The sequence below is a fragment of the Melozone crissalis genome, unplaced genomic scaffold, assembly GCF_028551555.1.
Source record: "Melozone crissalis strain CALT ecotype California unplaced genomic scaffold, PUWL_Pcris_2 ptg000013l_1, whole genome shotgun sequence".
Classification (NCBI taxonomy): domain Eukaryota; kingdom Metazoa; phylum Chordata; class Aves; order Passeriformes; family Passerellidae; genus Melozone; species Melozone crissalis.
In genome coordinates, this window is record NW_026535791.1 from 55,687,525 (window position 1) to 55,712,701 (window position 25,177).

At 41.7% G+C, this 25,177-nt stretch overlaps 1 protein-coding gene across 1 annotated transcript in view; it reads left to right on the forward strand.

Moving 5' to 3' along the window:
• Positions 1-14,381, forward strand: part of CLCN4 (chloride voltage-gated channel 4) — a 39,564-nt gene extending 25,183 nt beyond the window's left edge. Inside the window, exons 6-12 of the mRNA XM_054271646.1 lie at positions 127-333; positions 425-505; positions 998-1,543; positions 3,864-4,050; positions 7,068-7,466; positions 12,141-12,357; positions 13,728-14,381. Coding sequence (XP_054127621.1) covers positions 127-333; positions 425-505; positions 998-1,543; positions 3,864-4,050; positions 7,068-7,466; positions 12,141-12,357; positions 13,728-13,818 — 1,728 coding nt within the window. The 3' untranslated portion in view covers positions 13,819-14,381. The remainder of the gene's footprint in view (positions 1-126; positions 334-424; positions 506-997; positions 1,544-3,863; positions 4,051-7,067; positions 7,467-12,140; positions 12,358-13,727) is intronic.
• Positions 14,382-25,177: the final 10,796 nt, after the last annotated feature.

The window sequence follows — 25,177 nt, forward strand, 5'->3', positions numbered from 1 at the left end:
CTCCATCACTGTCTCTTTTCAAGCAGTCTGCAACTTTTTAAACTCTGCTGGAGTTTTAACTCCATTTGAAAGTTCAGAGTAGAAAAGGATTCTTCATCTTTTCAACATGTTCTTCCTGCTTTCCAGATAAAAACCATCTTGAGTGGGTTCATTATTAGGGGCTACCTGGGAAAATGGACACTTTTAATCAAAACAGTCACCTTGGTTCTGGTGGTATCTTCAGGCCTCAGCCTTGGGAAAGAGGGCCCATTAGTCCATGTGGCCTGTTGCTGTGGAAACTTCTTCAGCAGCCTCTTCTCTAAGTACAGCAAGAATGAAGGAAAGAGAAGAGAGGTGAGCTTGGCTCATAAATTTTTATTTTCCCTGTCTGGATACTGGGGGTTTCATACAACTCATGCCTTGTATGTAAACATTTGCTTTGCAGGTACTTTCAGCTGCAGCTGCTGCAGGAGTTTCAGTTGCCTTTGGGGCTCCAATTGGAGGTGTGCTTTTTAGTCTGGAAGAGGTGAGACCTGGCAGTTCACTTGCGTCAGTAAATATATTTCAATTTGATACCTTTCTCCGAGATTACTCATTATTTTTCAAATATTTATATGCTTATTTTTTCCCCTATAAAAAAATCTATGATTTCCAATAATAAGAAACAACCAGGTATTTTAGCATAATCTGAGTAGCCGAAAACAAATTAGATGACTGAGTATGGAAATATATCCCTCTGCTGAGGTTTCTCTAGCCTCCAGCTAGCTAATGCATGGACCAAGCTGTCAAGCATTTCTTATACTTTCTAGATAGAAAGTATGGGTTTAAATTTTAAACTAGTTGCTACTCCTTTTCTGAAATCTGAACATGCCTTTTCTGATACTTTTGTGAACACATTCTGGCTGTGGTAAAGTCTAGTGCTCGCAGTAAAGTCAAATGAAACAGATCGTGGTGGTAGTTAAAGGAAGCACCCTCTGTGACACTCAGTGAAATGTTTATGGCCTTTGCTTGGTTTTAGGTCAGCTACTACTTTCCCCTGAAGACCCTCTGGAGGTCATTTTTTGCTGCTCTGGTGGCTGCCTTCACGCTGAGATCCATCAATCCTTTTGGGAACAGCCGGCTGGTGCTTTTCTACGTGGAGTACCACACCCCCTGGTACATGGCTGAGCTCTTCCCCTTCATCCTGCTCGGCGTCTTCGGGGGCCTCTGGGGGACCCTCTTCATCCGCTGCAACATCGCCTGGTGCAGGAGGAGGAAAACCACCAGGCTTGGGAAATACCCAGTGCTGGAGGTGATTGTGATAACAGCCATCACCGCCATCATCGCCTACCCCAACCCCTACACGCGCCGGAGCACCAGCGAGCTCATCTCCGAGCTCTTCAATGACTGCGGCGCCCTGGAGTCCTCGCAGCTCTGCGACTACATCAACGACCCCAACATGACCCGGCCCGTGGATGACATTCCCGACAGACCTGCTGGCCCTGGGGTCTACTCTGCCATGTGGCAGCTGGCCTTGGCCTTGGTGTTCAAAATTGTCATCACCATATTCACTTTCGGCATGAAGGTAAATTGTAGCGCGGGCCGCAGATGGGTTGCGTGGGCTCTCTGTGGCTCTGACCTGCCCCAGCTATGGGGCTGTCCCTGAGGTGCTGCTGGCCCTGCCCTGCCCCGCCCCAGCCTCGGGGCTGTCCCTGAGGAGCCCACAGGGCTGTCCCTGAGGTGCTGCTGGCCCTGCCCTGCCCCAGCCTCGGGGCTGTCCCTGAGGAGCCCACAGGGCTGTCCCTGAGGTGCTGCTGGCTCTGAACTGCCCCAGCCATGGGGCTGTCCCTGAGGAGCCCACAGGGCTGTCCCTGAGGTGCTGCTGGCTCTGAACTGCCCCAGCCACGGGGCTGTCCCTGAGGTGCTGCTGGCTCCTCTCCCTGCCCCAGCCATGGGGCTGTCCCTGAAGAGCCCACAGGGCTGTCCCTGAGGTGCTGCTGGCTCCTCTCCCTGCCAGCACCATGCCCTGTGGGCCCCTGTGGCAGCCCAGGACTGAGCCCTGCTTTTCCACCTTCCAGTCATCTGCGGTTGTGTTAAGTGAAAAAGAAATCTGTGTGGAAATCTAAACCCGCTGTTGCCAATAAGCAATTTCAAGATGATTCCCACTGCAGCTGTTTTTTAGCTCTCTCATGGATATGGACTATTTACATTGTTGTTTGTCTTGTTGGATTAATGTCTTAATGTGCCTCAAGGTAGCTATACTCAAGGAAGTAATAATTTTAAATTTACTATTTTACACATTTAGAGCATCACAGAAATATAAAAGTGACTGAAAAGTCTATTTTTGAATACTTTTAAGCACTGTAGCTCAGAAAAAAAGGGGAATGAACGAGAAGACTAACTGATGTGTCATTTGAATATTCTGGATTTGCAGCTTTTTCCTTCAGCAACTCCTTCTCCCCATAAATGAGTGATGAAAGGTCCAAGAACAATGTATCCAAGCTTTCCATATATACCAAGCTATTTGTGGTGAACTCTATATATCTGATTAATAGAGCACATAAAAAACAGGTTCTGTCTGTCTACAGCTCCCATTATCTGAGCATTTATTTGTGGATCTGGTGACTGCAGACAATGAGAAGCTTTTTTTAGTTATACACTGTATTTTATACCATGCTCAAAACTAGAGTATCTCATTTTTCACTTAAACACTACACTTGAAGTGAGTGTAGCCTTTCACTCTAGAAACTGATTTATGGCTGACAGCCCATTGTTATGCTTGTTCATGAAAAGCTTTGTTTCTTTATTTAAAATGTGATTCTTTATTTATCCTGTATATTTAAAAACTGTTAGAAGCAATTGACAGTTTCAACCTGTCTGTAAAAGAACGGACCAAATAGCTTTACCTACTAAATCTAGAAGACTCAATTGAGCTGCATCAGCAAAGTTAACACAATGTGGTGAGGGCTGTAGCATCCGCTGTTATCAGCCCTAGATGCCTCTGGGCTCTGCTGATGAGGTGATTAGTTAAGTTCTCTAGGAAGCTCAAGGTATATTTTCAGACTTTAAAAGATATAATAGGCTTTCCTTTCTGCAAACAACAAAAGCTGCCAGCAAGCCCCTGTCACAGATCTGAATTGTCTTCTCCAGCAGGAAATACATCTCTAACTTGCTGGTGCACTTGACATCTAAGTAGAAATTTCCTAAGAGGAAATGCACTTATCCAAGGCAAAATACATTTTCATTCTCTTTTTTCCCCCCCTCCATTCTCATTTAAATACTGTTTTTAATGATTTGTGACTTGTCTGTATAGCAAACAAAGTTATGATTCACACAGCTTTCTGGAAAATATATTGTAAACTGCGATGGAGAATTAGTTGTCCCTGAGCAGTCAGCCTCCTTTCTCTGAATTTTTACTCTTCATTTGACATTTAATTCAAAATCTGGTCTGATTTAGCCTGAAAAAGTAGTAATAAAACCATAAAGTGCTCCATCTGATAGAGGGTGAAATCATTATGTTATTTTCAGTTAAGCTTATTCTCAAGCCTATGACAGAACCATCAGCAGCTCCTGACCTCCTGCTGAGAAAGCAATAAAGGCAAAGCCAGGAACATCTTGACTTCAAAAGCAAACTATTATTCAGAAACAGCATTTGTCTCCCTATTTCAGTAGGATGCAGCAGATAGGGTTCAAAATTTCTTTAAAAAGTGCACTAACTTTTTATAAAGCTATTAATACACATGTAGCCACATAAACTCTGTCACTGCAGAAAACTGTCAGACCATGGGGATCAGCCCTGTAGGCTGCCATGAGGCTATGGAAACTTGGTTCTCTTACTGTCAATTAAAATTGTTTGATACTTGCCATTTTTGTCAAGGTGCTCATGTGTCTGTATTTCATTCCAGATCCCTTCAGGCCTTTTTATTCCTAGCATGGCTGTTGGAGCCATAGCTGGCAGGATGGTTGGGATTGGAGTGGAGCAGCTGGCATACCACCATCATGACTGGATCATCTTCAGGAACTGGTGCAGACCTGGGGCAGACTGTGTTACACCGGGCCTTTATGCCATGGTGGGAGCTGCAGCTTGCTTGGGTAGGGTCTCTGCTGGTCATTGCTTTGTGTGTGACCAACACTGGGGACATGCTTGGGGACATGCTCTGGAGGGGCCTGGGTTGGTGTTAGCTGCCTGTGTTGGCATTTCTGGGGGCAACAGAAGTTGAAATCAAGATGTGATGGGCTAAAGAGCAGGCAGCTTCCTCTGCTGGTTGCTCCAGTGATCTGCCAGATAGTCAGCAACAGAAAGGCTTGCAGTCATTGATGTCTACTCCTTGTAGTCTGCCAAAAGCAGAGAAAAGGAAAGAATAAATTGAAGTTAAGCTGCGGGTTTCCAAGCAGGAGTACATTTGATATACATTTGCTTGCATTTTTTCCATTTGATGTAATGAAATTCACTGTAACTGGACTTGCTTGTTTAGACTGTGCTCTCTCTCAGTGCAGGAAGCAAACATCCCAGTTTTTGCTAAATTTTAAGCTACACAGAGGCAAAAATTCTGGGTCTTATTGGCTGCGTGTCATGCTATGGTCAACTGAGCTGTATTTTGGTTTACATTTTGATCATAGGCCAATACTGGATTACACTCAATCAATAGGATTTATTGGATATAACAGCAGCGATCTGTTAACTATTAAAGCAAGATAATTGAAAAATATCTCACATATCAAATTTCTAGCCATAGAGTAAGAAGTATGTTACAAGCATACCATCTGAGCATGTTTTTACCTGATCATATATTTCCCCTCATGTACTTGCATATTCTATCTCCTTTTGTTGCTGTTATTGATATCATCATCAGTGTATGAAAAATAGTGGAGAGGCATAACACACGAGTAATGTGACTGGGTAGGTTTGAAATTAAAGATGTACTTAAGGAAGAGCTGGAAAAATTTTGGATTTGGATGCTCATATTGGAAAAGCAGGATCATTTGTGTGATCATTATAGAGGAAGGAAGGGTGGGATTTGCTTGAAAATTTAATGTCTGTAATGTAGATATCAACAACTGAGTTTAACTGTCTTGATACCCCTCACAGTCAAAACAGAAAAATGAGGTATGGGAAAGATCAGTCTCATCTGCCCATACACATCTAAAACCAGGCAAAGGAACAGATGAATTTGGCCTCAAAAGGGCCTGTTTTTATCTAGAGGTTATAAAGGCAATCTGGGTCATCCCTTTGGATGTGAACACCCACAGCAGAGTAGACGTTTTAAAAAAAGCTGGGATGAATCTTACTGTCCAAACAAGTAAAGCACTTCCTTTTTACTGTAAATGATCTTCATATTCATTAAATAAATAATGCACAAAAATGTGGCTCTGATGTTGCAGATGATCTGGTAGTCAGCATAGAATTATAGAGGCATTGAATATGCTGATTTGGAAGGGAGCAATCAGGATCATCAAGTCCAAATCCTGCCCATGCACAGAACACCCCAAAAATCACACCAAGAGAATTGTCCAAATACCTCTTGAACTGTCAGGCTTGGTGCTTTGACCACTTCCCTGGGGAGCCTGTTCCAATACTCAGCCACCAGGTTCTTCTGAGTGAAGAATCTTTTCCTGATATCCAACCTAAACCTCCCCAAGACAAGTTCAAGCCATTCCCTTGGGTCAACTGTCACTGGTCACCAGAGAGAAGAGATCAGTGTCTGCCCCTCTGCTTCCCCTTGTGAGAATTTTGTAGACCAGAATGAGGTCTCCCCTTAGTCCTCTCCAGGCTGAACAGGTTAAGTGACCTCAGCCACTCCACAAAAGCTTCCCCTTCCCACACTCCATCATCCTAGTGGTCCTCCTTTGGGTGGTTTCTAATAGCTTAATGCCTTTTTTTTTATACTGTGATGCCCAGAATTTCACATAGGATTCAAGGTGAGGCTGCAATTTCTTCCTCTTTTACACAGTCCAAATTAAGGTGCAGTAGTTTTTAATAGTGTGGTGAGAAATACAGTAGAAAGGTCACAGCTTGTACTTAAGCTGTTCTGTACCAAAGACTGTCTTGCCTGAAGTAAGAGAAATGGAGTATTAAATGATCCTTACTCTGATATTTGCTCTCAGCTTTTCACAGTCAGAAGTTTAAGGCATTCCTCAGATGAAATTCATATCTGGATCATAGTGTTAAGTAATCAACAATCGAATATTTCTGTATGCTGCTAGATAAAAAGATCTTTTAATGACCTGTTTCTGATTTTTCTCATCTAAAATTGGGCTGTATTTTGAGCCCCAAAAATAGCAGATTTATTACATTTACCTTTTGAACAGGGGCAAAGAAATGTTACCTAATAATTCAGAGATACATACACACTTGTCCTCAGTTATGTGATCGTTTTTATCCTTTAATGTAAACTGAAGGAGTGAGGAACTTGCTTATGAAATTAATATGGAAAGACTAGACTGAAAAATACAGCTACAGCCCTGCCTGTGGCTGCATGCCTGGATGGCCTCAAACCAAGTTGTACTCAGTTCAAACTGAATTACTATAGTGCTATCCAAAGCAAGAGTTTAAGCTGTAACATAGCTCTTGCAGTGGCCCTAAGCTGTTCCAAGGTAGGATTTTGTAACTGTGTTGTGCCCAAAGATAATGCTCAGCTTTCTCCTCAGTATGACTGCAGTAGACAGGCTGGTGTAGAAGAGGCTGCTATAGACAGGCTGGTGTGAAGGCCACCTCTTCACGTTCCTACCTGCCTCAGCCATGGCACTGAACTGATTCTTGGAGTCATTTAGAGGGCTAACAGCAGGATTCAGTTTTACTTTCTCAAGTATCCATTGAAGCTGATTTTTTTGGCATCCTTTTTGGATTTAAAGCTCTGTCTTTTAGTATTCATTGTTTGCTTTTCAATGCTAGCAACTTTGGCATGAGCAAGTTCCCTTAACCTTTGCGATGAAAATTGCAGTAGATGAAAAATACCTTTCTGCAGAGAAACAGACCTAAGAGTATAAGGGCAAAGTACTCAGCATAAATAATTGCATGCATTTTTGAGTGCAAGACTCAAAGATATAAGTGAGTTGCTTAGTATGTATACCAGCCCTGAGAGAAACTTGAGTCTTCTCCTTGTTGGCAGGTGGCGTTACTCGAATGACAGTCTCTCTGGTGGTGATTATGTTTGAGCTAACTGGAGGCCTGGAGTACATTGTGCCTCTTATGGCTGCAGCTGTCACAAGCAAGTGGGTGGCAGATGCCTTTGGGAAAGAGGGGATCTATGAAGCTCACATCCACCTGAATGGCTACCCCTTCCTGGATGTGAAGGACGAGTTCACGCACCGCACGCTGGCCACGGACGTGATGCGGCCGAGGCGGGGCGAGGCGCCTCTCTCCGTGCTCACCCAGGACAGCATGACCGTGGAGGACGTGGAGACCCTGATCAAAGAGACTGACTACAATGGCTTCCCAGTCGTGGTTTCCAAAGACTCAGAGAGACTTATTGGATTTGCACAGAGACGAGAGCTGATCCTTGCAATAAGTAAGTAGAGTGTCAATGTTCGAAAGATTGATTTTGAAAGGGGTTTAGACAAGATAGGAGGTTAACAGTGTTATTCACCTTGAAGAATGGACAAACAAGCACCCCCAATCTTCAAATCTGACCTTTTCTGGGTAGTAGGACATAGAAGCTTTTCTATTGCATCATACCACTGATAGAATTTTGTGGGCTTGACCCTTGTGGGCTTAATTTTGCTGTCAGTCAAAAGAGTAAAATAAAATTCTTCTAGAGACAACAGAGAGAAACTCAACTCATATGCCAGAATTTTTGTCAGAACCAGACCAAAAGCCAGTGTAGTGATTAGTTTCTTTCCCTCTTCATGGGCTTCCAGAATGGGCTGGGGCAGTCATGAACTTTGGTCACCCATTGATGAAATAGCCTGTGCTCCTTTCTGTTGCTCTGTCTCAGTTTTTCCTCACATGCAGGCTTTTAGTGCTACAGGTGGAAAGTTTTCAGTGCACAATATTTTTTGGTAAAGATGTGTGAATTTTGTCTGGAATCCAGTGGATAGCTGGCTGGTTACCTGAGAGTCCAAGTCCAGGTCACTAAAGATTTTGACTGTCACGTCCTTTCCTGGTTGATCTGATGACAGAGTGGGGATTGTAGAACAAGTGTATTGGATGAAAGCAAGTTTTTTCACCTTTTCTGGACCCAGGACACCCAGAAATGCAGAGATCTGCAAGGCTGGCCCACTGTCTGCTCCCATTTCTGGCAGTCTTGTGGTGTTGAGGGCCAGCTGGGCAGGCAGGCAAGATGCCATCTGGGCATGGTTGCCTTGGAATTTGCAGGGGAGTGGAATGTCTGGTATATCCAAACCTCCTTGACTTGGAATTATTCTTCTCTGCATGGTTTTGTTTCATCCCTGTTGTTCAGGCACCTTAAAAAAGCTGTTGTCTCTGATGGAAATTCACATATTTTTCAAACAAGAAAATTAATAAATGGAAAATTTGGGTTACTTTGAAGGTCACTTTTCAGCTCAGTTCCCACAAAGCTAAAACAAAAATTGATGTCTTTAAAGCACTGTTTTAGATGTATTTAGCCTACCCTGGGTCTGTCTTTTATACTGCCCATGTTATGTCATGACTTTACACTTGGTACCTTCCTAAGTTAATAGTCATTTGCACCTCCTTTTCAGGAAGGTTTGTCAGTGGGAAATTGCATGGACTGAAGATGAAAAGCCCTTACTTTAAAATCAGAAAGATCAGAGGCTGCTTGAAGTCAGTCAAAGAACTTTGAGGAACTGAGTCTTTTGTTTCAGGTCATAAATGGCAGTGTGGCTGAATGGGCTTGCTGGAAGATGTGAGAAAATGTCAGGCTATGAATGGACAACAAAGAAATCAGTTAAAATTAAACTCAGTAAACATTTAGATCAAAATGCTTTCCTGTTCAAAAATTGTTTGACATCTGCATTTTTCAGAGGAAAAGGTACTGTTTTCTGATCAGTTCTAATTAAGAGCATCTTTTATAGAAAATGACAGAGAACTTAAATTTAAAATTAAATTGTTATATGCATCTATAAGTTTTTCTAAAATCCTCAGCCACCAATGATTTTGGGTAACCCACCTTGGGCTGAGTGTGAGTGCTGTCATTCTGTGCTGGCACTATGATAAATGGTTAATCTTTCCAGTACGGTTTGTGTCCTTGTGACTTAAAATCTGGATTTGGTTTCGAAAGACACAGTATATGGTTCCAGTACAGAGCAGGACAAACCATGCTAGCAACTTTTTGATTGCTAATCCTCTTTCTCTGAAGTTGCTTTGCCTGAATTTCAGAGTTGGTGTTGTTGATCACTACCACAAGGGTAGCCAATGTGTTCTGTACCTCCACCTCAGCTTGCTTCATGGTTGTGATCATGGAGCCATTACACCAATTCTCCTTAAGCCATAAAATTGCTTAGTAAGAGAAAAATATCACACAAGGTGAAGCATCTCTGATTCATCTGTTCAGGTTCACCTGCTCAGCCTGACAGAGATACTGGAGTTACATCTCAGAACAGTATAAGCCCCACCCATGCAGCACTTCAGCCAGGAAATGAGGTCTTACCAAAAGCAGAGTCAGGCCCACTCCAGTATCTCTTCTTTCACCAGTATCTCTTCTTTCACCAGTATCTCTTTTTTTTTTTATGGCATTGTACCCTGCAGAATGCCTCCTCAGTTTTAACAAGCTCTGGCACATCTACATAAGAAAAATTTGCACTTCATGGAGACATGGTTTCAATCAAGAATTTCAGCTTCTTTCTCAGGCCCAATTAATTGTGCATCAGTAGTATGGTGGTCCAGGGAATACTCTGGGGAAATACTCCAATTCCCTCACACATCTATCTGCCTTCTAGGATGAAGGCAATAGCTGCTGAGTCTTGCATCAAATACGTGTTCCCACAAAGCTATCTGCCTCATGATTTATCCCTATGTAATGTCTTTCCTACTGAGTGGAGCATGCTCTATAAATGCATCAAATACCTGTAAAGTGAATGGCAATGCCATTGCCAATTGCTTAGCAGCATTCTCAGGAGGATTGTGTCCTTCCATTGATCCTTGTTGAGTAGGTAGGCAGGTGGGGTGGCAGAGTCACCCTCTGGGAAGAGGTGTCTACATTTTAGATGACACCTACTTTTCAGTCTTACAGAGGCAGAGTTTTGACACTGTAAAGCTTTTCTTCAATTTGGCCAACTCCAGAGGCACCATGCAAAAGGCAGAGCCTTGGACAATAGCCAGGTGGCCTGTATAATATGCTTTTCCCAGTGTGGAGTTGAGAGATCAACATAGTTGATATAGGCTGTGAAATGTGAACCCCTGAATATGAGAGGCTGTTTCACATTTGGGATAATTAATTCACTCTCTAGCTATGACAAGAGCCTGCTTAGATTGCTCTGTAAAGCCAGACATTGTCATCCATTTGCTTTGCTCTTTCTGTTAATCTGTATCTGTTTTTCTTACCCACTGACTGCAAAAATTATCTGCTCTTCTGTTTTACCTTTACTCCCAGTCCCCCATCCAGTGAGACTGCATACAAAATCCACCATTTTTCTGATGCCACTGAATTGACTCCATAGTACTACATCATTCAAATTTCTCTAGAGAGATGTTTGACATGAAAGAGTGAAATCATGGTTTTGGCTAATCACTGCTGTTCAGGGTCACTGCTGCCTTGGGAACAGCAATGTGGTAACCAAAATGCTTGGCCCTATTTCTTAGGGTGCAGCTTTAGGAAGGAAATACCTAGCTGTCAAAGGTTTTTATCAAAGGGTGGGAGTTACCTTCAGTTTGATTAATGTTACCTCTTAGCACAGATCATGTATCAAAGAAGTATGCAGGCATATTCACACTTGAAATTGGATGTATGAATTGAAACAAGCTGAGACAAAACTAACATCATTCCTGTAAATTGCAATAGGGCTTGTAATATGTGGGGTGAGAAGGTTGAGACTCACATACTGTACTGATGTTAGGTTTGAACCAGCACTGCTCCAGCTCCAGAAATATTACAAGACAATGATCGGTGAATGTAAAAAAAAAAAAATTGCAGCTGGAACATGTTGGAAACCATCACTGTCTAGATTACAAGTCACAGGAGCAGGTTTCTCACTCTGATTGATGGCAGAGAGCTCCAAGAATATTTACATATGCTTGGAGTATGAGTTCAAGAGCAGAAGCAACCTATGTTAATTGAAAGTAATAATTTAACTATTTCCAAGGATTTATTAAAAAAACCAAGTTAAACCCTCAGAGCCAAACACATGATATGCTTATTCTGGGGAGTGAAAAGTTGTCTGTCATTTGGAAATCTGTCTCATATAATGTTTATACCCTGTAGTGTTGAGCAGAGATGAGGTAAACTCTACAAAGAAAATAAAGTACTCCAGTGGTAATTCTTGGGGCATGCTTTAAGTAGAAGGCTTATACTGATCATGCCAACTCCAGATGTAGTAATGTTCAATTTGTAGTTTGATCCAAGTATTAATGATAGCTTTTGAACTTCTGAAAATGGTCACACATGTGTTGTTTACAGCTATATTTTTCCTCCCTTTACTATTTTTCCTTTAAGTAGGAAGGTAATTTATTTTTCCTTTCTAAAATCTAGCTTTGCAAACAATTTAAGGCATTAATTGTAAACACACAAAGTTTCCCTTGCATGCCAGCAAGGTGTGCCGATCTAGAAAAACACCCACACCACCCCTGGACCCCTGGAATGTGAATTTGTCTTTCCCCAGCTTTGTGTTCATAAATCCATTTACCATGTCCACATTTTCCCAAACCCACTGAAAAGTTTTGCTCCAAGCCAGCTGGGATCTTACACAGCTGTTGACTCCACTCCTTCAGACATGTAATAAGGTTTCTGTTGTGATTCTCACAATGGAGGAAATTACATACAGTGATCTGAATTTGACAGAAATTGGATTAGTGAAGTTTGTAAATGCAATGAGCTGCATATTTATTCAGAAAAGTATTATCCCTACCAAGGAAAAATATGTGCCTATAAAAATACCACATTTGCTTCGAGGGAGTGATGGCTCAAAGAAGTTCAAGGTTACTCAGTGACCCAAATTTCTGGGATTTCAGTACATTAAAGACAAAATCAAACCTTGCTTTCCAAAGGAGTGATTTTTTTTATTACCAAACTTAATCCACTGTCTGCACCAATTTTTGTGCTGTACAGAGAATGCGCGCCAGCGCCAGGATGGGGTGGTGAGCAACTCCATCGTGTACTTCACCGAGGATCCCCCAGAAGTGCCACCCAACAGTCCCCACCCGCTGAAACTGCGGAGAATTCTCAACCTGAGCCCTTTCACCGTCACTGACCACACGCCCATGGAAACTGTGGTGGATATCTTCAGAAAGCTCGGGCTCCGGCAGTGCCTGGTGACTCGCAGTGGGTGAGTAGCTGGCAGCCAAGTGAACATTTTTATTTTGTCTTATTTTGTGAGTGGATGAATAAGGGAACCTCACCTGTGTCTCTCCAGGGCAGCAAAAGAAGTCAGACTTGGAACCAAAATGGTGCAGGGTGTTATATTTCATTCTGCTCCCCCAAATTCTTAGTGTATTCTCATTTACATAAAGTAAAAATAAATAAAAAATAAACTGTTCTGACTTCCACTATCATTCAGTTTTCAGCAGAGGCAGATCTGGAAGCAGTGTTGTTTGCAAAGAATATGCCTGTTTTGAGACATCCAGCTAGATTAGATGTTTGTGAAAATTGTGATAAAGGTATCACTGGAGGAAAATGACTCCATTCAACTTTCTTTATTGGATAATGGAAAGGTGTATAAACTAAAGGCCCTCAACAGCTGAAGGAGGTGGGCAAAAATGAAATTAGGAGAATAAAAAGCTGCACCATGTGGACTAGACATAACATCCCATAGTTCCAATGGAATTTGAGATATTTGGGCATTGTGGCTCATCCCAGCATCTAGTGATAGCCAAACCACAGCCATCACTTCCAAATGTGGAAGACTAAAATTTATTCTCCTGTTAGAGAGTCTTTTTGTTATTCAAAAATATTGCATGTCAGTTGTTACTGTCAATGCAGTATCCTCAGCATTAAGAAAATAAGAACCATTATTGGGACACAGATAAAGGTTCTGATTTTAGGTGCCTGGATTCAGAAATTTATACCTGGAGTTTTAGAAGTTATGTGAAATGAAAGGTGGAAAAACTATTAACAGTGACATAGTTTCAATATTCAGTGCCTAATGGTCTTCAAGGACTGGAATTAAAAAGCCCTTGAATACTGAAGGTTATGAATTTTTTTGACTCTTGGGGCCAGACATCCCATAGGCCTCATCTTTCTTGACAGATATAATTCATTTAGGTTCACATAAATGAGAAATTATCATTTAAATTTGAAGGAATTATGCTGTCAGTGAGAGTTTCAGAAACCCTGTGCTTTAGCTTACTTTGTGTATTACCAACCACTGATACCTCGGGTTTGACTGCTGGTCCTCACAGCCTGAGCCTAAAGAAACTTATTATTTTGTTGTACCAATTATTAATTCTTGTAGCTCCTCATTCAGTCATGTTCCCAACAACAAGAGGTAATAAACCAAAGTATTTCACTTAACTATCGTGGCTGGGGTAGCAGAAATACATGAGGTGAGAATACTTTTATAAAAAGGTAATAATCGGGGAATACATGAGATGGACAGTACTGTATGGAAGCACTCACAAAATGTCCCTGCAGCTGAACAGGGAACAAACCTGGATGATATATGAGATTGTTGACCTTTCACTTCCTTTTCTCCTATAGGAGGCTGCTGGGTATCATAACTAAAAAGGATGTATTAAGACATATGGCTCAAATGGCAAACCAGGACCCTGAATCTATCATGTTTAACTAGACTGGTAAAGAAGAAGAAAGTAACCCCACAGGAATCCCTTCTAGATTAACACGAAGGCTGTGTTTGCTGTTTCATCTTGTTTAAAGAGAAAAAGGTAACAGATATGAGGAATGGCCTGATATGCCTCTGACAGAGGGAGTGGATGCAGGACAGCACTTATTTAATGAGGGAGGCAGTTTAGAAGCTCTGAGCAGCTGCAGACATCAAGCTGTGTTTCCTTAATGAGGTTCCCAAGAGCTCAGTTGGAGCACTGGTGGGTGTGAGTGATGCTGGGCTTGGAGAGAAAGAGCCACGAGCATCACTGGGAGGCATCAAGGTCACAGTAACTCCTGAGGCAGGTGTGAAGGGTAGCAGACACTGTTCATGTACAAGCTGCTAAGAGACAGAAAGGTTTGTGTTCCAAGCCATTGAGTGTAGATGAGTAGTGTCAGTTGCTTTTGTTACTGGAATCATGGCTATTTGTTTGCTACTGAGTTATACCATTTTCATGACAAACAAAAATTCTCATATTTTTAAATGAAAGACTTTGCTATCTTCATTTATTTTGTAAATGTTTAATGAATCAAGTCAAATATTTAATGAATCAAGTCTTAAGAGTAAGATTATGCCTCAAATCACTTTAAAATGTAGTGTCCCTTGCTCCCTGCTTTAGTCTTTTGAATTTTATACTGCTTAGCATTTCTGTCAACCAGCTTTCCCTTATAAATGTTGAAATGGGATTTATTTGTAAGAATTTATTATCTCTCTATGCAATTTTGCATACAAGTACTGTAAAATTTAGTATTTTGTGGTTTGCTGTGGTAACTGGAAAAAACATAGAAGCCCATAAAATAGTTTTCAAAAGCACTAAAAGGACAGTGGTATCTGTCTCTCATCAGTGTTAGTGACCAGAGATTGAATCCCTCACTGTCTTCCCTTATGTACATCACAATTTTTCACAAGTGAATGACATTCTGCATTGATTCTTGGTTGTCCACTTAGGTCCTTTTTGTCATTGCTCTTTCTTGGCATTTGTCTGTATTTGCCAAGAGATGGCTGAAATTAATTTAACAGTCATAGACCCTTATTCTGTAAGAGATCTACTTTTTATGCACTTGTCAGTCATAGGGCTGTGGAATTCCTCTCTACAGCACTGTGACTGGATAAGATCAGAGGGACTGAGAATGCAAATGATCATAGGAAAGCTTTAAGTATTTATCTGTTTGCACCAAGAACACAAGATTTACCAGACCCTGGTAGAGACCTCTAAGTCACTCAGGTAAAAATGTTACATTTTCCTAAACCCTTGTTCTGGTCCTCTGTGAGATAAAGAGGGTCAACCCTTTAGCCAATACTGCTATCAGCAACAGAATACCAAATTGTACTCCCTGTAACACATAATTCACACTGCCCTTCCTTTATAGATGCAAACTTAAAGACTGGAGAAAGGTTGTGCTCTGAATCCCCTTCAGACCTCATGGTCCCTTCATTTAGGCATCTAAGACCTCTGGTATTTTTGTTCAAATTCACCCAGAAAACTGGTGGTGTTTGGATGCTCCTCATGGATAGAGATGACTTTCCATGCCAGAACAGCCTGTTGCTCACCCCAGCCCAATGCCAGCCTGTTGATCTAACGTGGGCAGTGTACATGATTATTGTGTCCCTGAACTGAGACAGCTGCTCAGGTGCACCCTGAGTTGGATGCTGAAGTTCTATGTCACAAATTCCTCCCCTTATCTCTGGGGACCCTGCTTCCTTCTGGCCTGTGTCCCACTGCATTCACAGGGTATGGCCTGAATTGCTGAAGTAAAAGAAACGGAAGCAGAGGGATAATTTTAATCTGTTAAGTACTCCACCTAACAATGGTGTGTGCAACAGACTGACATAAAGATATGTAGTTCTGGCCAAAGCCCATAAATATTGCAGTGTATACTTTTTGTTAACTGAACAGCTGCAGTACAATGTATTATTAATGGGATAATATTAACACCATGTAAACTGTAGGACTGAGCAACCCCTTTCCTCTGAAAATAGGAAATAGAACATAATGTGATTATTTCTTACATTTTTCTATGAAGCTGTCAGCAGCCAAACTCATAAAAAACCAACCAAGTCAATAACAATGCTCATAAACACTAGATTCCCTCATTTGAACAGAGAAGCCATCATAAAATCAGCTCATTCCCACAACTGAATCCAAATGGGGTTTTATACAATTGTCAGTCTCTACCCATAACTTCTAGAATCTAAGGGATGTAGACTAAGCTAAAAAGGCTGATTTTTGAGAGCAATCTCATTCTTGGATTAAAACTGTATGACCATATTCTACTTTCCATGTTTGCTAACAGCAACCAATACAGTGTATCAACACTGAAAAACATTATAATTTTATGAGAAAAAGACATGGATTTGCCTAACTGAGGTTAATCTGGCTGTGAATACAAATTCACGTATGTATTGACTTGTCTTATCAGGTTAAACTCCATCTGTGGTTATGCATTGGCATGGATTTGTGTGGTTAATTCCCATTAATACCCAAAGGCCTGATTACTGAAACCAAGTCACCCCTGTGATAGCTTGTTGCCTTGCCTTATTTGACTACTTAGGAGGAGCCCTCAGGACTTAAAAACAAGACCCAAAAAACCAACATGGTGATTTGTAGCAAGCACCAGCAGAAGGAATTGAGATTTATGTAGTTGTTGTGAATGCAGTTTGACCCTGGACTGCCACCCAAGTAAAAGGCAGGGGAATGGGTGTACAGCTCTCTTCTGTCAAACACATTCCTCTCTAGATGGAAAGCTCTAAATACCTAAGGGGTCAAAGGAAAAAGCTTTGGACATGTAACCATGTAGTGCTGCTCCTTGTTCCCGTGTCTGTTCAGAAGATGTTAAACCAGAGCAGGGGCTGCTATCTGGCTGTCCAGGGGTGGCACTCTCATGGCTAACTTCAGCTGCCTGGTGTTATCATCAAGGCTGAGGCTGATGCTAGAATGACATGGAGGGCTTTGAGACAGGACAGACTTTGCTAGTTAGAAAACTTCCTCCATGCTACAGCCTTTATTGCTCTGCACAGTGGTGTCTGAAAGGGAACACTCTTAATATAAATTAATAACGTGCTTATTAATCAAAAAATCAAAAAATCAAAAAATGCAGTTATGATGTAATGATTTATTTCCCCTTAACAAGCCCATTAGCAGGCATTGTTTTCCGTCTGTATTCCAAAATTTGTTGCAGAAGGCACTGAATAGACTCCAAGAGGCACAGATCTCAGCCCTCTTTGTTTGAATTTGTACAAGGTAGTCACGAAGCATTATCAATCTGAGTTACACGAGCATTTTAGTATATACTGCTGAATTATGCAACCTCAGTTCAGTCCTTCAAGCAGTTGGCCTTCTAACTATTCTAAAAATGCCCAACTAAACCAAAATAAAAATCTTTAAGTGATGGAGGTTCAGTATTGTACCTTTGTTTTGCATGAACTGTGTTAAGTTACTTTCAGCTTCTGTTGTGTCCTTGAAGCAATCTGTACCGGAAAGTTTAATAATAAAGTACGGAAATGGATGACATTAGAAAGACCCTTTGGCTGTCCCAGTGACACTAATTATTAATTCTCATGCTTTGAAGAAGCAGAAAAAGAATGTTTAAGGATTACAGAAGACTCACTGATTCTGTGTTTGAATGACATTATATTTATGACTATAGTTTTGCTTTGGCTCTGTTTGTTGTTTTGGGGTTTTTTTTTAATTGTAGAAAACAGTGTATCTGTTGCACCTTATAAAAAACAATGTTTGGACTCTATTTTTTAAATAAAACTGACTTACAGTACTGGAAACATTTCTTGTATATCTTATTAATTAGAAAATTATTTAAGTTAATGTCGCTATGATTTTTGTGCTTTCTTTTCTCACTTTCTCACTCACAGGGATAATTCATGTCTGAGTTCTAGAGATCTAGGATATCCAATTAAATTACAGGTTAGGTAATATTAAGAAGGGAGTTGGTAAAGTTCATGCAGTGGACTTCAGAGAATCAGTCTTGATAGCTGGCTATTTTATTTTCAGAGAAAAATGTTTTTTCTTCAGCATCAGAAATACCTTAGAAATCTAAAAAGAGAAGCAAAATCATTTATCTAACCAGGTTATTCTGTCTAAAATGGTCATGAAACTTTAAAACTAGATGTTGCAAAGCCCCTATGATATATTTTTGGATACATTTTTCAATTGCACATTAATTCAAAGCTAAGATCAAAGACTGAAAATGACAGGTTCAATCATCCCCATTTAATTGGATGAAACATATGGTAAATCTATGTCAGAGACTAAATTCTAGGTAGTAGCAAAGAATATGGGCTTGATCCTGATCAACACTAAGGTGAACATGGCAGCAATATCCTAGCTCAAATTAAATTACTCATTTCAGAATGGCAGTCCCATGGCCTTCAACTCATTCCATGGATTGCTGTGCCCTTAACACAACCCAAAACCACACCATAACCCAGGAGTCATCAGGCATGCAGCAACTTCAGTAAGTTGTAATAATTCCTGTAGTTTGTATTTGGTCATGGGGTTCTGAACTTTAGACTTACCTGTCATCACTTGTGGTGGTGCAGCTGGGAGATGGAATAGAAAATGTTCACAGCATTTAGCACTGCTGTGGTGCAGCTGTGCTCCACACACCCTGGCCTGCTCTCCAAATCCAAACAAGCAGCCTGTTATCATCCATGTGCCTTCTGGCTCCTTCAGGGGAGGCTCTTCCTCCCCATCTATTTTCTACCAGCTGTTTTATTCCCTTGTGCTGTTCTGCTCCTCTGCTCCAAATGTGATCTTGCTTCTAGCTCCCCACTGCTGTGGTCTCCCACTATGCCCAATCTCACAGACACTGTATCCCAAATAAGAGAGGTGCATCTCCAGTGGAGGGCCTTCACTTGTGGCAGACAGGATTTTGCACTGCTGCTCCCTGGAGGACACGGCAAACACAGTGTTGCTGGAATGCTGCACAGAGTTTTTTGATTGTTTTTTTTTTTTTGGCTTGCTATCTCTTAGGATCTGGTTATTGAGTTGTCTCTGCCCGAATCAAGGTGCAAACAGTAAATGTCAAGTAGGGAGAGATAGAAGAGAGTGAGGCAAAGAGAAAGAGAGGGTGAGAGAGAGACTAAGCAAAGATACCACCACCACATGGAATCCTGTGATGTCCTGATGGACCTTTTTCATCCTGGCCTGCTTGCTGGTGGGGGTTCCTGTGTTCTTGTGGAGGTACCACTTTTCCACAGTCCAAGTCCTTGTTATCCATAAGGCATGGGTGCTGTTCCCACCCGACATGGGATGGCACTTGTGTAAGATACTTCCTTCCTCATAGTTTGCCTTGGTGGGAGCTTTTGTCCAGAAAGTTACCTAGATCTGCCTCACCAGATGTGGCATCTTCCTGTTGCTGCTGTCAGTGCTTTCCCCACAGTTTGCCCAACAGAATTTTGTCCAGTGTGTTAATTCCAAACTTTCACCTCTGGTTAGGTCTGGTATTACTGCCTTCCTTGTTGCCATCTGTGCTTCTTCTAAGGTCCTGTTGTGGTAGCTTCCCTTGTGGGAACTTTCTTGTTTGACAGTGTTTGAGACTGTTCATTGTGCTTCTTGAAGTCCCCACACTATCTTAATACAATATCAAAAAAAAATGAACTTCTGAGAAAAATAGCTGCTGCATTTCACAGGTCAGTCTAATATGTTCACCATCTAACCAGTAACTGGTGACTTCCCAGTGAGGTCAGTCTGGAGCTGGGATGTGACTGTGAGAGCTGTATCCTAAAGCAGTTTGGGCTCTTAGGCAGGGTGAGACAGGAACTGCTGACCTGTAGCTGCAGCATTTGGTTAACTCTCCATCCCTCCTTTAACCTTATTGTATTCTGAGCATAATTAATATTCTTGGTTTGAGCACATAATAAACCCTGTTTTATTACAGTTAATGATTTCAACCCTTGTTATCTTTCAGAATTATCTTGTATAATCAGGATTAAAATAATCTGAGTGTTCCTACTGTCTTTGCCTAGCCACAGCAGGTAACTGGTTAGGAAGACATAACCATATGTAACAGCCAGCCTGGGGAGAGTCAGCATTTGGCACTTCAGCTGTGTTTCATTTGAGAAATGATTGTGCAGCCTGAACAATCAGTGCACAACTCTCTGTGGGGATTTACAAAGCCTGATGATTTGTTCCTGGCTTGAACAGCATTTAGAGCAATGTTTGTGGCCAGCTGATGTTACATACCCTTCAGGGTAACCAGTCTTTCTTAATCCACAAAGATTCAGTAAGGGGCACTGAATAAAATGTGCAGATTGCTTAGGAAACTAGACAATCTAGTATAGATTATATATAATCTAGATAAACTAGACAAAACTAGTATATTAGCTAGGAAAAGCTGCTTTATTGTCTCAAAGTTATGTCCACAGAGGCATGCCACTTCCAGAAGAACCATACCATACACTGGCTGGTCTCACTACTAGGAAGAAATAATACCTAAAATTTGAAATAATATCTATTTGTATTGATGCATTTTGAAAGACAGTTTTTTTCCCTGAAATAAGCTTGCTGTTTCTACAGTTGCTAGTGAGAGCTGGACTGTGGCCATGCACAATTTGATGTGGAGTGCTGCAGGACTAGTGCATTAAATGCTACTTGAGCATTTCTCCTTTGATAAATGCAGTAAAAAGGAGTGGGTGCCATAGTTGTGCCATGCAAAAGGACCATTCCAAATAATTAAAAAGTCAGATGAGCTGCTTCTAAAGATGCCCAACAGGTAAGATTGAAAAGTTGTGAAACCTTATGATTAGATAATTTCCAAAGCTGCAATTTGCCTAAAGACAAATTTTACTTACCTAACTCTCAGATTATGTGACCATTAGAATCCAAAATTTCTGAATGACATACAGCGGGCAACTAGACCCCTGGAGTCCCCAAGCCTGGGAAGAGAGAGAGACACCTAAGCTCTGCTGTGGTTCACAGATAAGGGAGAGGACACTAACTCTACCAAAGGCTCCAAAATGACCCCAGTCTGCAGTGAAGATTCAGGAAAGAAACACAATATGTGCCATCACCAGCCCTTCCCTTTTCCACAGTAACCTCGTGGTTAGAGACTCTTTGTTAGGTAAATGTCCATGCAATACAGGTCTTGCAGGTGTTGATTTAAGTGCAGCTCACTAAGTTACTGTAGTGCAGCTCCTTCTTTGCCAACTTCTGCTCTGGTGGGCCTTCTGCCAAACCAGAAGGAGCATTCTCCTAAAAGGGACATTTGTAGACTTAAAGATAACTCAGCTAGCAATTCTAATCACACTGAGATGCAGAATCTGTATCTAAATTGTTATAGGAAACTTGGGCTTCCCATTTTTCAGATATTGGGATGTTCATCACATTTTTAGGCCTTGCTGTAGCCCAAACATAGTATTTTGCTTCATGTAATTGAAGTTAAAATCTAACAGCTATTTGTCACTGGCCAGAATATTTAAACATGCAGTCACTGCTTGAGATCAATTATCATTTAGATTATTGCAGTAATTCTTGATTTTTAATCTCTGTCTGACATTTAAGCACCTGTATAATACTACTACTACCACTACTACTACTAATAATAAATCAAATTAATTAATTCAAATGGTACAATAATTAGAGGTACAATAAAGCTGTAAGTAGTCTGCCTGAAGATTTTCCACCTCATAGATAATTAACAATGATGCTGAATTATGTTTTGGCCCTGTCTCTAACCTTTAAGGAACACTACCACAAAGCACTAGTCACAGGAACACAAGGAATAAATCATAAGCTCCTCTGCACCTCTTCTTTCCAAGCCTGTGGGAACATACATGAAGCCATTCCTTTTCTCTCTCTCAGGCCAGGTTTAGGCAATAGAAATCCCTGCTCATTTGATGACTACAACAACTCCTGCTTAATAAATCTCTCCATGTCAGGCTGCTTCCTTCCAGATAGACAGCCACCATTCCAAGAGTACCAGTTTTCCTTCTGTGCAAGGATAACCAGGTGGGGCAGGTAACTAACACCTCCATCCCCTCCTACTTTTCTCCCTTTGCTGTTTTTCTCCTCATTCAGTTCCAACCATCCAGTCCCAACCCATCCTGCCTCTTTGCTGCAGCTTTTCTGTAATAACTGAGGAACTCCCAAACAAATCAACATATCTGCTCATTCTGTTCACTTGGGACTCCTGCACAGAATGCAAATTTGCCAGCAACAGTCAGTAGCTAAGCTACAGTCTAGCTACCAGCATTATTTCCACCAAATATATATTCAGTGTTCACAAATTGTAAAATACAAACCATTGAGGGACTAGAACCAGGGGCCAGCTCAATCATCTGATGGCCTGGTGCATACAGACCACAGTAACATATACTGCCTTATTTGCTCTTTTTCGGCTTCATGTTAGAATTCTGCCTTCTTGCTGTTCAAGCTTCAACAAAATACAGGACAGGAGGAGTTCCTTTTGCCAAGATCCCTTTTTTTTTCTCAGAATGATGCCCCATGCACAACACTACGAAGTTTTTGCCTCTCTTACTGAAGTTTTTCATTCCTCATGAATACATACATTAGTCCAGGGATGAAAGCAGCCTTAGCAGTGGTTACATTTGCTCACACACAGAAACAGCAGGTGCTCCTCTCTACCTAGTGACACGGGAACAGCAGCTGGAGCAGCAGCACAGACACCTCCTCCCCAGCAGAGCTGGAGGCCACTGCCACCACTCTTCCCACCTTCATTGGAACAGGGCTCTGGGAGCAGGAATGCACAGAGGAAAAAGGTGGAGAGCTGTGATACTTGGCTGATGATACACCCTGTTTTAAGCTGGTCTTTTAAGCTGGTCCTCAGGAGTTCTGGCTGGCCTCTTCCATCACACTGCTCCCTCCTGCTAAGCTCCCAGGGAGTCAGGGGAGGAATTTTCAGTGAGTGACTGCATCACACCACACAGCCACACCAGGAATTGTGTTTAGCTTTTCTGCAGTTGCACAAAGTCTGCCTTTCTCAGATCAATGGGTAACCATCCAGTGTCTGCCACAACTCCATGTGCACTGAGCACAAGGGGGTGGCAGTTTATCACAGCAAACAGCCCTCATATCTTTCCTGCCCTGACAAGAGGGCCCCATGATTTTCCTTACATTTAGATTTTCTCTGAGCTTCAAAGAGAAGATATTATCAGTTATAACAATGTTCAAGTACCAGAGCACCCTTGAGAGAGGCCAGCATCCTCATGTGATAAGGAGAGCTAGCAGTGCCACACAGGCACTCTGTGCTGCCTCTGAACCAGCCACTGATATTTTGGGTACATCTGCAACATGTTGGGGCAGACGCTCCCGAAGGGGTAATGGCTTTAGTCTGAAAGATGGCAGATTTAGACTCGATATTAGGAAGGAACTCTTTACTGTGAGGGTGGCGAGGCACTGGAACAGGTTTCCCAGAGAAGGTGTGGATCACTGGAAGTGTTCAAGGCCTGATTAAAGGGGACTGGAGCAATTTGGCCAAGTGGAAGGTGTCCCTGCCCTGTGGGGATGGAACTGCAGGATCTTTAAGGTCCCTTCCAATCCAAACCATTCATGATTCCATTATTTCATTTGGTGCTTCACCAAAAGCTTGGGGTGTTTAGTGATCCACTGCTCCAGGCCCTAAATTTATCTGCAGTATTTATTAATCAGGGTGAGGACAATGAGCAGGGATTTACCAGCTCTGGTGGGTTGGAGCAAAGGGGTCCCACTAGGTGGCAATCCAGCCCTCGGCAAGGCTGTGGTGCCACCAGCCGTGCTCAGGCTGACACAGGCCACCGCCGTGTCCTTGCTGTGCCCCGACTTCTCATTCTGGCAGGAATCAAAGCCGTATTATTGTTTGCTCTAATTGTGTAATTTACCTCATGAATTTTCGTAGACATGACAATTAAAAGCTATTAAAAATTGTATTTATTTGTGTATTTATTTATTTTAGCTACATATATTCTGTCAGGAAAGGGGGAAGAAAGAAAGAAACCTTTTTCTTTGTTTGGAATATTTGGCAGGGCTAAAGCACAACTGTCTGCTTTGGCTCCATAAACCACATATCACATCTGTAAAAACATAGTGGCAAAAGGAGGAAAAAATAATCTGCGATGCTTTCCTGGTGGTTTCTATGAGGCTTTCATGTAAACAATACATTTTCATCAATTATGCATTTAGGTCACAGGAAGAGTTGGTTGAAGGAATTCTTTTGCCATTTCAATGTCGCTGTCAGGAAGAAAATATAGCCAAGCTGATGGAGCTAGAAGAAACACAGTTTTGTTTTGACCTGATGTTTTTCTTCTTCACTTTCTTTACCATCATTCCTATTTACATAAGTATGTCCTTCAGCATAGCAATGTCTGTGTAGGAAATGCACAGAGGGCCTTTGAGCATGGAAAGGTCTTATTTTGCAATGGCAATTCTAAAACACGTTGTTATTATTTATGTTGTTTACATAAAACAGCACTAGAGAATTGAGTAAAATGCCTTCCCTGTAAAACGTTTGGTCAGATCTGGAAAGCAGCATACACTCCTTGGTAGCATTACCATATGTAACCTTTAGGCTTCTGTGCAATTTACAACCCCATGTTACCTCCTTAAATATTCTTTTAAAAGTATAATGAGAATTAAGTGCTGAGAAACAGGTTTCACAGTAGCTACCACACAGAACAGGCAGCAGCTGCTATTAGCTAACAAAAAATGCCAGAGAAGGCCTTAAGGTCTTACCTCTTCCCTGTACTGGTAATCACAGACTTCTCAGAGCACTCGCTTTCTTTTTTCTTGTGAAAAATGCCTGAGAACTTGTGGAAATGCTTCTAGTGCTGTGGTGCATCTTACATGTGCTTAGAAAGTTGAACAAGAAACAGAAAATCAAGGGTCTGGGCTTTTCACTGCTACACCTAAGGAAGCTGACTCCATCCTGCAAACCCTGGCAAAATTAACACATAAAGGCAAAAGGGAGAAGAGAGAGATTGCTACAATTAGTAGGAGAAGAAAACTCTGCATTCCCACTCCTTCTCCCATCTTTCCTAATGTATTTTATTTACCTTTCTCAAATGTACAATGCATTACCAGCCTTGGGAACAGGGACAAAAAGGAAGTCTCCCACCTCAGAAGTAAATGCCACTGCAGTTAGAGATTTCCTGAGCATACTGTGGCCAGCACCACACATTCCTGTGGCCCAGCTTCAGCAGAAAAGGGAAAAGTCTGCTTTTCTCTCCATTCTTTCCTAACCTGAAAGTCAGGGCTCCAGACTGAGGAGGATCATAGAGCCAGGTGATGCTTCTCCAGTGCATCACTTCTTCCTTGGTTTGACATTCAGCGGTGCCAGAGCACCAGCTCAGGCTGCGTGACAGAAAGCTGGCTTGGCTA